This window comes from Camelina sativa, chromosome 11 (assembly GCF_000633955.1).
Source record: "Camelina sativa cultivar DH55 chromosome 11, Cs, whole genome shotgun sequence".
Taxonomy (NCBI): domain Eukaryota; kingdom Viridiplantae; phylum Streptophyta; class Magnoliopsida; order Brassicales; family Brassicaceae; genus Camelina; species Camelina sativa.
Genome location: NC_025695.1, coordinates 39799676 through 39813774, shown reverse-complemented (window position 1 = coordinate 39813774; position 14099 = coordinate 39799676). Strand labels below are relative to the sequence as shown.

At 34.1% G+C, this 14099-nt stretch overlaps 1 protein-coding gene across 1 annotated transcript; it reads left to right on the top strand.

The window, feature by feature from the left end:
- Window positions 19–3277, top strand: LOC104725651 (conserved oligomeric Golgi complex subunit 7-like). The gene is made up of 8 exons (XM_010444338.1): window positions 19–136; window positions 219–320; window positions 412–692; window positions 839–984; window positions 1399–1597; window positions 1720–2392; window positions 2475–2810; window positions 2895–3277. Exons 1-8 carry the CDS (start codon window positions 107–109, stop codon window positions 3171–3173), a joined length of 2046 nt encoding a protein of 681 aa, XP_010442640.1. The 5' UTR covers window positions 19–106; the 3' UTR covers window positions 3174–3277.

Genomic DNA, 14099 nt, shown 5'->3' with positions numbered 1-14099 from the left:
TCTGGTATATGGACAGGATGCTGATGGGTTAACTCAGTTAAGCTCGACGGTTGAGAGTGTTTTTAACAGTGGCGATCTTCCTCGTGCTGCAGAAACTCTTGCCAGCATGAGAAATTGTTTATCTGCCGTTGGAGAGGTAGTTTAATATCAGCTTCAGTACTTTATATGGATTTAAGTATTTTGTCATCGTCACTCTTAACTCCAATTTTGATCAACAGGTTGCAGAATTTGCTAATGTTAGAAAGCAACTAGAGGTCTTGGAAGACAGGCTGGAAAAAATGGTGCAGCCACGTCTTACCGATGCATTAACATATCACAAGGTTTGAACCCATATATCTGCAGAACCTAACTAATTTAGGTTGTGGTTTGTTGCTATTATTGTTCTGAAAAGCCTTTCACCAAATTTGGCAGGTTGATGTCGTTCAAGATTTGCGAGGAATTCTAATCCGGATTGGGAGATTCAAGTCTATGGAATTGCAATATTCAGAAGTCCGTCTAAAGCCAATTAAGCAACTCTGGGAAGATTTTGACACAAAGCAAAGGACCAACAAGCTTGCCAATGAGAGAAGTGAAAGTCAAAGGTTGTCTAGCGGTGATGAGTTTCAATTGACATCATCTCAGACATCATTTGCCAGTTGGCTGCCAAGCTTTTACGACGAAATGCTACTCTATCTTGAGCAGGAGTGGAAATGGTAAAATGTTTACTTTTTTTTTCCAGTAGCTGCATATTTTTACCAGGCTCTTCCAGTGACAGTATGTCAGACCTTTATACCCAATCATGTGATTGCAGCTTAAGTATCAATCACTGTAGTACGTTTTTGCTTTCATGATTGTTCAGGTGTATGGTTGCCTTCCCTGATGACTACATGACTCTCGTCCCAAAGCTGTTGGTTGAGACCATGAGGGTACTGGGGGCTAGTTTTGTTTCTCGTGTTAACCTTGCAACAGGAGATGCTGTTCCTGAAACGAAAGCACTTGCCAAAGGTTAGATATGATGTCAGTACAGTTTGATTGTTAGGTTTCCTTCTTAGCCTAGTCCTTTTACCCAGCTGGATTGGGATTGCGTTGCTTTTTTGGTTGTTCTACTGTACCATCCTCGTGCTTTAATAGATAGATCTAAGAGTGTCAGTTTCTCCTGCCTTTACATGAGCTAAAGTTTTTGGCTGTTCTTGTTAGTCTGTAATTTTCGTGCATAGTGGCAAATGTTATGAATATGTCGATATTCAAGAGAGTTGCAGGAAATCTGAACTTTTATTTAAAAATACTTATTTGTAACATTTTTTTTTCATTTAGTGACTGAAATTTTTTCAGACAATTGACTATTATTTTAACTTGGTTTATATTTGTATTTTGTGTATTTAGGAAAATGCTGACAGTTCTGATGTTTAACTTGAACAGGTGTGATGGATCTATTATCTGGAGACTTGCCCAAGGGTATTAATATTCAGACTAAACATCTTGAGGCTCTGATTGAGCTGCACAACGTAACTGGTTCCTTTGCAAGAAATATACAGCACCTGTTTGCCGAATCTGAACTTAGGGTCTTAATAGATACGCTGAAGGCCGTTTACTCACCCTTTGAATCGTTTAAGCAAAAGTAAGTTTTCAAGTTGTGTACTTCTCTAGGATTTAGAGATTTTCTCATTTTATTGATGAAACTTATTTTGGGTATATGGCTCTTAAAGGCTGTTTGTGACATAAGAGTTTATCATTCTTTAGATATGGGAAGATGGAACGTGCTATTCTATCCTCTGAAATTGCAGTGGTGGATCTTAGAGGAGCTGTTACTCGTGGTGTTGGGGCTCAAGGAATCGAACTCAGCGAAACAGTACGTAGGATGGAAGAGTCTATTCCCCAAGTTGTTGTTCTTCTTGAAGCTGCGGTTGAAAGGTGTATCGGCTTCACTGGCGGCTCAGAGGCAGACGAGCTGATACTTGCGTTAGATGACATAATGTTGCAATATATCTCAATGCTTCAAGAAACACTCAAATCTTTGAGAGTTGTGTGTGGAGTGGATGGTACAGGTGATGGAGTTGGCTCAAAGAAAGAGGCAAGTGCAGAGAAAAGGGAGAGCTCTCGCAAGATGGATTTGACTTCAAATGAGGAATGGTCCATTGTCCAGGGAGCATTACAAATTCTTACTGTTGCTGATTGTCTCACGAGCAGGTCTTCTGTCTTTGAAGCCTCTTTGAGAGCCACTCTAGCTAGATTAAACTCCAGCTTGTCTATTTCATTATATGGCACAAATTTGGATCAAAACCTATCACATTTGAAAAGTGAACAAACTGCTGGAGATTTGTCTATGGCTGGACGAGCTTCCCTGGATGTGGCAGCTATTCGGTTGGTTGATGTTCCGGAGAAGGCTCACAAACTGTTAAACCTGTTGGAGCAGGTACCGAAAAGCTGTAGTCTTGATTTACAAAGTTTCTGAATTAACTATCCTTTTGTTTCCTTATTCCCTTGATTTGTTGCAGTCTAAAGATCCACGGTTCCACGCCCTGCCTTTGGCATCTCAGAGAGTTGCTGCATTTGCCGACACAGTCAACGAACTTGTGTATGATGTCCTTATATCAAAAGTCAGGCAACGCCTGGGGGAAGTATCTCGTCTACCAATCTGGTCTTCTGTCGAGGAACAAACTGCATTTTCTCTACCAAACTTCAGCTCATACCCTCAGTCTTATGTTACAAGTGTAGGAGAATATCTTCTTACTTTGCCTCAGCAGCTTGAGCCTCTAGCTGAAGGAATCTCAACCAATGGTGACTCAAACAACGAGGATGCCCAATTCTTTGCAACGGAGTGGATGTTCAAGGTAAGTCTAATTTAAGCGTTAGTCAAACTCAGATTGCAATAAGCTAAGACCTTAACCACTAATTTTTTTTTAAAAAAAAAACAGGTAGCAGAAGGCGCAACCGCACTGTACATGGACCAACTGAGAGGAATCCAATACATTTCAGACCGCGGAGCACAACAGCTCTCTGTAGATATAGAGTACTTGAGCAATGTGCTTTCGGCTCTGTCCATGCCAGTTCCGCCAGTTCTTGCAACTTTCCAGACGTGTTTGGCTACACCGAGAGATGAGCTCAAAGATGTGATGAAATCAGAAGCTGGTAGTGAACTCGATTTCCATACAGCTAATCTTGTTTGTAAGATGCGTCGTATCAGTTTCGATTAGCCTACGAGACTTTGCTAACAAATCGGTTTTGTCCATTGTCATATTGTATTGTTGGTGAACTTTTGATGCAATATAAAAAGACAAGTTTCAAAATTTGTAGTAAATGCTTTCTTAATTGCATCAAAAACCACTAGACCAAGATTCAAGAGCCACTTGTAGATCTATGTTCAGAGTAGTTGGTGTCTAGTAGAATACTCAGAATTCACCGCTGAAATATTCATGGTTACGTTTTCGTGTTTTCTAGTATTGTTTAGAAAATAGTTTTATCTATATATACATTTTTTAAGTACATTTTGGGTTTTACCCTTTTAATTTTGCTTATATTAAATTTTATTTACAAAATTGATCTCTACATATTTACAAAAAAAATCCATAATCAGTTTATGGGAAATCTTTTAAACAAAAAAATTTCTAAATTAAATCTCCAAAATCGACATTATCAAAATACTTCCTAAATTATCTCTATCCTCTTCTTTAAAAAAAGTTAAAAAACACAATCAATATAGTTACTAAAAACTTTCTACCATCTATATACAAAATAAATGTTGTTTTTAAAATCAACAAATTATATTATATATATATATATGTATATATATATATATTTAAACAGATTTTTAATTAATTCTTACCCAAAGAAACAGATTTTAATTAAAACCATTTCCTTAAACAAAATCAAACAATTGTATGCAATCATTAAGGTTCCTAAAATCTCTCTCACAGCTCTCGACCAAATTAAAACAATACGATACTATTTTTGAGTCTTTCACGTCAAGAATGCAAGTAATATTCTCAAAATATTGTATTATAATATAAAAAAGGAAATACATTAAATTATGGATCTCTTCTTTGGTAAGATAATATTATAAAATAACAAAGCTAAACAATCTAAGCGAATGTTATATGGATTGTAGTGTTCACACATCACACATAGTTATACCAAGTATAACAGTTTACCAAAATTGCAAATAGTTTTATTTTGAGGTTTTTTCATTTAATTAGTTTTACCCATTCTTAAGATTATATTTGTTAGTTTTACAGTTGATTAATGTCTATTAAAATATAATTATGAGCTTTTTATGCATTCATATGTTTAAAACCTACAATTCTATAACTTTGTCATCCTAATTTGATTATTATTTACAAAATGACCTTAAAAGTATAAGGAAACACTTATATAGGTTTTTACATGACAACCCAAAATTCATATATTTTTAAAAAATTCATTCTTAGTAAACATTTAAACATTACTTTTGATGTTTACTAGTAAATACATTCTTATGTTATCTTTAAAATCATTTTATGGATGTTCAATTCAGTTTTACCAATTTTACCAGTTTTACCAATTTTACTAGTTTTATCTTTGTTATGGATGTTTTACTCTGTTACGAAAGAACAAATATACACATCAAGGGAAAGAAAAACCAGACATTACTAAATCTTAAAATAAGTTTTACAATAGTTGTGACATAACCAAGAAAGTAGTAGTACAAAACAAAAGATTAAATATGAATCAAACAATGGTGTTAGGTTCAAGTTCATCATCTTTTGAATATTGCTCAACTGCAATTTAACGTGACTTTCAACAAACTCAAACTTCTTGTATATCCTTACTTTTAACATCAACAAATTTATATTCGTGACATTTGTCTTGAACATTATACTATATATGCGACATTCACACTTAAAATGTATGCTGACGTTCTCTTCCATTGTATCCTGCCAAAAAAATTTCTAAAAAAACTCAATTAGTAATACTACTAGTTTTACTGGTTGTACTACATTAATCAGTATTACTAGTTTTACTAGTTATACAACATTTATTAATATTACCAGTTTTACCAGTTTTACCCAGTCGCGATAGCTGAAAATCGAATCGAATGGTTTGGGGTTCCAATCTCTACAATTCACTACATTCAACAGTAAAATTCATTTCTTATCAACTAAATAGCTCAATCGACCCATAACCCATGGTAAAACACACAATTTGCTAAGCATCTCAAGCAAAATCCAATCTAAATTTCCAAAATCAAAACCTAACCCTATTCAATCGAGAATTTTATTCTTATGTTGAAGAACGCATCTGTATGTTGAAGAAAAGCTTGATACAACTCGAAAAAAGTGAAGAAACGGTGGCAATGAAGAGTTCCGATGAAAAATCGCCGGCGGTGGAGAACTCCGGCGAAGAACGACGGTGACTGAAGAAGAGAAGAGATCGGTGCTGATTATTTTTTTGTTTTAAAAAAAAAAACAAAAGAATTGAGAAAGAAAGGAAGGGTATTTTAGTCTTAACATATTTCATTAAATGGGAAAGGGATATGGAGAATAGAGAGGGAGATAGGAGATTTGTAAAAAATTTATATGGATTTTTGAGATGAATTCTCCATGCTTTATATCAAAGTCATGGACAATATTGGTGAAACAAAGTTTCTTTTGTTTGATAGTACAGTAAAACCTCTATAAATTAATAAGGTCGGGACCACGATATTTCATTAATTTATAGAGGTTTTAATTTATCGATAAATTAATAACTATTAATTTATCGATAAATTAATAAAATATTAATTTATGAAGAGATTTTCGTTTTGAATATTTTCGATTAAAAAAAAATATTTTTGTTATAATTCACATTTTTATATTTTTTTAATTTATAATTTTCGTTATTGTAATATCATTGATGTTAATAGTTTACTAGATTATCAAAGTGAAAATGATAAATGTTAAAAAGTTCATAGTTTAGAAGAAACTGTTGTTACTATTCTTCATGATGAAGCCAAAGAAGATATTACGATATCTTTATAACCAATTACACGTAAAGAAGCAACTATCGCGTGTAAGACGCTCTACAATTTTTAGATACAATTTTAGAAAACAACACAAAAAGTTTTTGATGCAATGAGAAAGATTATAGAAGAGCTCCAACAAGAATGCAAATTCAAGAATAGGCAAACAACAATAGAGCCATATTTCACTAAATTTTCTTATATATATATATATATATTTAGTTTATATCATTATTAATTTATGATATTGATGAGACTATATTTTTACATATGATTTCAAAAAAAAGTATTATCTTATTATTTTATCGAATTGTGTCATTTTTTACACCGGCCTAACTCGGGATCAGAAAAAATTATTAATTTATAACGAGTATTAATTTATAGAGGTTATACTATATTGCCTTAGAAATCTTTGAAGAGTTTGGAACTTCTATGCTCGGAGATCATTTGATGTGGTAATCTGATAATCTCTCTATTATTTAAGTATTTCACTATATCATCCAGTTATTATAGGACAAGAAATCATTATTGCAATATTAATATATTATCCACAAATTACAGATCCTGAAAACTTGCCGGAAAAGATTCCTATAGGGTGTGCAAATAACTCCGATACAAACCAAACAAAGACGAGTCAATTAGGGATATGATTTATATGAATTACAAGCAATCAGACGAAGACTACAAATCACTCAATAGAAACGACTGTAGAAAGTGGGAATCTCGATTGCACCTATACATGAATTAATCCATATTCATAAGCAATTAGATGGAAGCCGAAGCTCAGAAAAAAAATTCAGAAAACTAATTCGCAATGTTTTGAAACCCGGACCGGACCAGCCGGTCGAACTGGTTAAACCGCGAACCAGAAGGTATCCCGGTCCAGATATTACTTAATAATCAGATACTAAAAAACTCGGATAAAACCAAAAAAACCCGGATAAAACCTGCTAACCGATGGTTTAACCGGCGGTTCGGGTCAATTTGGGTCAATTTCAACACTTAACTTTTACACTTAAACGAGCATATATAAAGACGAAATCTTTATTATCCTCCGATGTGGGACAGAATTTGAGTGTACCTCGTTTCCTTCTTTTTTTTTTTTTTTTCGTTCAGTCACATTTTTTTAATATTAATTCATGTGGAAGGTAGAAATGAAGTTTTTATTAGTATTATGATATTCTCCTATTATATCTTGCTGAGTTGCTGTTCTTGTTTGGATTTAAATCATAAGAAATAAAATTTTATAATTATTGCTCAAAAATATATACTAATTAATAACTGATAAATATGGAAAAATATTGTTTGGATATTCATAAAACCAAAGTATAAACATATATATATATATATATATAATATAATAAAATTCAGTAAATTAATGATCCACGGTCGGACCGAGTCGACCCAGTGACCTAGTGACCCAGATGGTTGTCTGGTTCGCATTCCGGGTCGGGTTTAAAAATATTCCTAAATCGAGAATAATAGGATCAAAGAAGGAGAATTAAGTTATTGAAATCCGAAATGCCTTGAATATTATTTTTGATCGTTATTTTGTATCACAAATCTTAATCGAAACGAGACATGTCCGAATCAGGGCCTGACTGGTTCAAACGCTGCGGTTGCGGGAGATTGCGGAAGCGGGCGATTGCAGTTTCAAGCGTTATTAAGCATTTTGAACGACTGGTTTAGGGTTTCAAATTGGTGCGTTTGCGGGAGGTTTACGACTGGTTGACCAGCAGGTGCAATAGCGGTTGGAACATAATAAATGTGATATCTAATATATAAAGGTTTAAAAACACCAAAATTTTTATTAAACTTGATTTATAATTAAAATTTATTAAAATAATAATTATTCAAAAAAAAATTTCATATTGAAATACTTATTCCTTTATGCATTTGGCTTTTCACCAAAAATTTAATCAAGTAATTTGATAAATGACAAAACATATGCGTTAGATCGTAGATCTTTCTCTTTTCTCTTAGATCGTGGATCAATAGTTGCATCGGTAGGAATGGTCAAGTGAGATTTGAGAAGAGTCACTGGTGATTTGTTTTAATATTTTTCACAAATAATCTTATTTTCTTAAATTTCTGATGAAATATTATATTTATTTAGATTTTTTGAACTTATGTGCGATGTGCCATTAAATTTACATCGAGTTTTCCAGGTTATTGTTAATTGGAATATTATTTTCTTCTAATTGTTTATTTTATAATCTTTGCAATTGTGTTCGTACTTCATTTTCTCCCATCCTTAATGAGTAAAATGGTTAGATAGAAAATATAACAAAAAAAAAATTCATTATCATTGATTTCTTTTAAGTTTTTTTACAAAAAAAAAAATCCAACCGCAATCGCCCACAACCGCAAACGCTTGCGGGAAACAGCTTTTGGAATTCAGTGGTTTGGAGCGATTAGGAGCGATTGGAAGCGGTTTGTGTGATTGGTTCCAATCGCTAGCAACCGCTACCACCCGCAAACGCGGCGTTTGCGGGAGGTAGCGGGAGAACCAGTCAACACCTCAGTAGATACTTCAGGCGTTTCAGAAAGAAACGACAAAGACAAAACGACCAAATTTTCTTTTTTTTTTTAATCCTTTCCCTATTTTGTTAAATTTTTGATAGACATTTCTTAAATCATACTAATGGGCCTCAAAATAAGTATCCTGGTGTATATTTTTTTGTTTAAAAGTCCTTAAACATTTTTCCAAACAAAAAAAATCAAACTTATGTTTTTGTTTCTTTATGTATACACTAAATTTAAACCTTTTAACCTTAAATAACTGTAAAAAAACCAAATCAAAAAACAAAATGAACACTTTTTAATCTTAGATAACAGTAAATTACTTTCAATAATTATAATATGCATAATACACTAAGTTTAAATTTTGGTTTCTATATATACAAATTTTTCTAATTTTGTAAAAAAAAAATATATACACTAAATTTTAGTACAGTCCACCTTAAGTTTGTATAATTGGATAGACTTAACAGACAATATACTTTTTCATATTAAAATAATTTACATATTAACCAAATTTAGATTCAATATTCATAGTTACCCGCATATACGCCCATAGTTAAAAATAACTGAGTTCTATATAAAAATAGAAGAAATGTAAAAAGAGTCTACAACATACAACATTTAATTATAAATTTAAAAAAATATAACTGAAGTATAGGTCTGGTGTACCGCGGGTTAAAATCTAGTCTATATTGTTAAAAGGGAAGCATTTTTAATAAGTAGACATAAAGTTTGAGATTATTACAATGAAATGCCACTCAAATCCCCTATATAATAAAACGGAAGTATACAACATTTTTTGTATACTATATAATTTTTATAAGTTGGTTACAAATTAGGTTATAGAAAAGTTATAGATTATTTTTATATAAATAAATTTAAGAATATCGCAAAGAATCCTCATAAAGAGAATATTCCAATGATTTATACAATTTCCAAAATAAATCATTCAAAATTATACAATTTCTAAAAGTGGTAAATTAGTTTTTTAAGGTAATCCGAAAATACTGTAGTTGGATTTGTTTGGTTAATCTTATTTTCTTTATTTCCTCGAATATCGATGGTTTATATTTTATTTTATATTAACATTTTTTTTATCTTTTCTTAGATTTAGAATAACCTAAAAGAAAAATCAACAACATCCACATGTTGATTAGCGATATATTAGCTACAAAGTTACTAAAGTTTTCTAAAATTGAATAGTAGTAGATTAGCTACAAATGTTATTTTAATATATGATTAAAAAGAATTCGATCAATAGTCAATTCCTATTATGCGGGGTAACGCGACTTAGTGGAATCTAACTCCAGTGGGACCAATTGCAAATGTGATGTTGTAATCAGTTGACTAATGACAATTCCCCAATTTAATGATAAGTTATTCGAGATTTATAATATATCTAATTAATGATGACTCAAACTTAAATTGTGGTTTATTCGTAATTATCGTCTTAAATTTTATTTTTAAAAGTGAGTTTAGCGTTTTGGGAAGTGTTTAACTTATAGGTTTTTGCCCAATTTAGCACATTGTTTGGAGAAGATTAAACTTAATACCAAAATATACAATTTCATTCAGCATAAATTAAAGAAACCAAAATAACCATTTCCAAAAGCAAACCAAACCGACTAATATAGGTCAGAGTATCCAATATCCATTACAATATGTAGTAGTCTAGAATTGGCAATGATTATTTCTTTTTTACTTAGATTTTTTAAAAAAATTGGAACCATGTTTGAGCACTTTCCAACATAACCCTTAGGCCTCGAATGGCAACCCGATTCGGGTGCGGTGTAATGACCGTAATCGACTGATGCAACCTCGTGTCTTCATCAAATCCCTAGCAGTGTCAACCTATGCACTCCTTGCATCGATCAATACAGCCTCGCGTCTCCATCAAAATCCCTATCTGTGTCGATCGATGCAAGGAGTGCATCAATCGATGCAGTCGCGAGAAGCATCACCGAATGCGATCTCCTCCATTTCTTCTCGGCTCCATGAAGCCGAATCCAACCTCAACAAGCCAAAACCACCATGACAACCAAGCACAAACAAGAACACAAGCAATCAATCATCTAAAAACACCCAAAACACACCCAAATACTTAGATAAGTCATGGTCACACAGTCAAATCTAAAACCAGCAGATCTGACGAAGAACAGTGAGATCCAAACCTTCCAACGACCTCTCGACAAAAATGAAACTTAACCCTCTTTTTTTATTTTTTCTTTTTTATGTTAGATCAATCACTTATTGAAAAGATTCCGTACTAGACGATTTTTAGATTTTTTTTCTTTAATATTTAATATTCCACTTTAAATAAAAAAATAAAAAAAATATATCGATTTTTTCTAGAATTATGATTAGAATATGAATACAAATGTAAAATAAAAAAATGATATAGAATTCTATAAGAAAAAAGAAAAAACCTTATAAGCTGGTCATACCATTTGGTTATATTGACAATTTAAAAAAACTGATAATACTATGATCATAGTATGATGGCGGTTGAACAAGTATGCCCCCATCGTCTAGTGGTTCAGGACATCTCTCTTTCAAGGAGGCAGCGGGTATTCGACTTCCCCTGGGGGTAGGGTACTACCAAAGGAAGTTGATTATGGATTATCCATAAAGTTAGAATAGATTCTTCCTGGGTCGATGCCCGATCGGTTAATGGGGACCGACTGTAAATTCGTTGGCAATATGCCTACGTTGGTTCTGTAACATCTGCGAACCGAAATCCCGGTTTAGGGATTGCATCATTCGATGCACTATGTGCATCGGTCGATGCAAGGCCGGTTATGTGCGGATGAGTTAAGTTAAACGTTGCGTTTTTGGTTTAGGGAAAAACCCTTAACACGAGTTTTGTCTCATTCGGCGAGTTTGGTCGTTTTTGAGAGAAAATAAAAGAGAGAAAAGGTTCCTAAGAGTTCTTGAGCGTTCTTGAGGATTTTGGGTGATTTGAGGAGGTTTCTGTAGAGATCTGTAGCTGGGATCGTTGTAGGAGCTTCCTGGAAGTGTTTGTTTGCTTGTGTAAGGTTCAGAATCGTCTTGGCAAAGGTAAGTGCAGGACCATGGCTTATCTAAGCTAGAGTTTTCTCTGATCTGCTTGTTATGTGTTGTTAGACTTGTTAGAGTGTTATTGGAGACGTTAGGAAGCTTTCTTGTGGCTTGGGATCGAGTTTTGTGGTTGCAGGAACAAAGCTCCGGCGAGAAGATTCGGGGAAAAACGATGCTCGCCATGTGCATCGGTCGATGCAAGTGCGAGGACGGCGCATAAACTCTAGGATTTTTGTGCTATGTCGAGCATGCATCGGTCGATGTAATGGGAGTATCGTTCGATGCAAGTGAACCCTGCATCGGTCGATGCATATCATGCGTCGGTCGATGCAACCTCGTACTGGTGTTGATCGATGCATGTTGGTGTCGGTCGATGCTTGGCCCTGGTTTGTTATCGTTGATTGTTGATTGTTGGTTGATGGTTAGCGATGTCCCTATTGCTTGTGTGTATAGCCCAGTAGATGAGAGGATTGCCTTACTGAGTGTTTATAAAATACTCATGCATTGCAATTTGTGTGTGTGGTGCAGGTAAAGGCAAAGTGTGATCGTGGAATCTAGACAATGAAGAGGACGATGTTCTAGGGACTCGATTGGATGTTGTCTGACATTGCTAGGTTGCTAGAGTTAGGTCATTAGAACATTACTAGGTTGTTGGTTCTATGATTATTGTTGTTTGGTTATTTGATATTGTTTATGTTATGATATTGGTTATAATTTGGATATTTATTGGTTTTGATAATTTCCGCTGTTGGTTGTGGTTGTGGTTAGGTGTCTAGTGGGTATGGGACCACTAGTTGTAGTTAATTTATTATTATTATTACTATTTATTATTTACTATTTAAAAAAAAACGGGATGGGTCGTTTCAGGTTCAAATCCAGCTTGGCCCAATAATTTGCTGTCTACATAACTCTTTTTGTTTTGCATAAGTGACAGAGAAGGGTAAGAAAAAAATGGACAAATTTCAGGGTATAGTTCGACTTTACTTTTTCTTTATTTCTAGTGTTTAGTTACTTTTTTTTCATAAAAAATTCCGAAATGAACAGAGTCAGGAAAATAATCTATTCTTTTTTGTAATAAATAGATTATCAATTGATTTGATAATAATGCAAGGATTACCCAGTAATCCGTCTTGCTCTCACTAAAGTGATATCCATATAGATATCAATATATCACTTGTTACTTTCGTTGTTACAAAACAAAAATTTGAATTTCAAATTGAAATGATTAAAATGAAATCATAGGGAGTATGTAAGCTACCCGCATGATTTCCATGGGATTGTAGTTCAATTGGTCAGAGCACCGCCTTGTCAAGGCGGAAGCTGCGGGTTCGAGCACCGTCAGTCCCGGCGGATTCAATACATCAACTCCCCTTTTTGTTTCTGGGCAAGGGGATGAAAATGGTTTCATTTATCTTTTTGTTTTCATTTCTTTTTTCATAAAGCAAAAGAAAGCGTAGATTATTTTAACTAGGGTAGAGAGACATATGTAAATTAATTATAATTATTGAGAGCATTCAACACTTCAAAAAAGAGATATTGTATGGAGTTTCCGCTTTTTATCAACCGCTCCCCCATTAATTCGTGTAGGAAAATGGAATAGGATAGCATATAATACATTTGTCAAGAGTATCTATAAAACGACCCGACCCGTTTTTTTTTAATAATAAATATTATATAATAACCAATATCAATAACCAATAATATTCCAATAATAAAATATCCAATAATCAAATATAACCATAAACCAATATCCAAATCATCAGAAAACATGGAACCAGCAACCTAGCAATGTTTCTAATGACCCAACTCAAGCAATCTAGCAATGCCAGACAACATCCAATCAAGTCCCTAGAACATCCTCCTCTTCATTGCCTTGATTCCACGATCATACTTTGCCTTTACCTGCACCACAAACACAAATTGTATTGCATGAATATTTTAATAAACACTCAGTAAGGCAATCCTCTCATCTACTGGGCTATACACACAAGCAATAGAGTCATCTCTAACCATCAAACAACAATCAACACACAACAAATAACAAACCATGACTCTCCATCGACCGACACCAACATGCATCGACCGACACCACATGGGGATGCATCGACCGACACAGGGTTGCATCGATCGATGCTCGATGCTCGATGCACTTGCATCGATCGACACTCGCTTTGCATCGACCGACGCATGCTCGACATAACACGAAAACCCTAGGGGTTTTATGCGTCGTCCTCGCACTTGCATCGACCGACGCAAGTTATGCATCGACCGATGCAATGTCGAGCATCGTGTTTTTCCCCGAAGCTTCTCGCCGGATCTTCGCTCCTACAACCACAAAACTCGATCCCAAGCCACAAGAAAGCTTCCTAACGTCCAGAATAACGATCTAACAAGTCTAGTAACACATAGTAAGCAAATTAGAGAGTTCTCTAGCTTAGATAAGCCATGGTCCTGCACTTACCTTTGCCAAGACGAATATGTACCTTAAACCAACAAGAAAACACTTCCAGAAAGCTCCTACAACAATCCCAGCTACAAATCTCTACAGGAACAGCTTCCAATCTCC

What these genes read in the sequence shown, in the direction of transcription:
- LOC104725651 (XM_010444338.1), top strand. Translation starts at nt 107, where the DNA reads ATGAGAAATTGTTTATCTGCCGTTGGAGAG. An exon ending in TGTTAAACCTGTTGGAGCAG is followed by an intron (nt 2,393 to 2,474) that starts GTACCGAAAAGC and finishes GATTTGTTGCAG; the next exon opens with TCTAAAGATCCACGGTTCCA. An exon ending in CAACGGAGTGGATGTTCAAG is followed by an intron (nt 2,811 to 2,894) that starts GTAAGTCTAATT and finishes AAAAAAAAACAG; the next exon opens with GTAGCAGAAGGCGCAACCGC.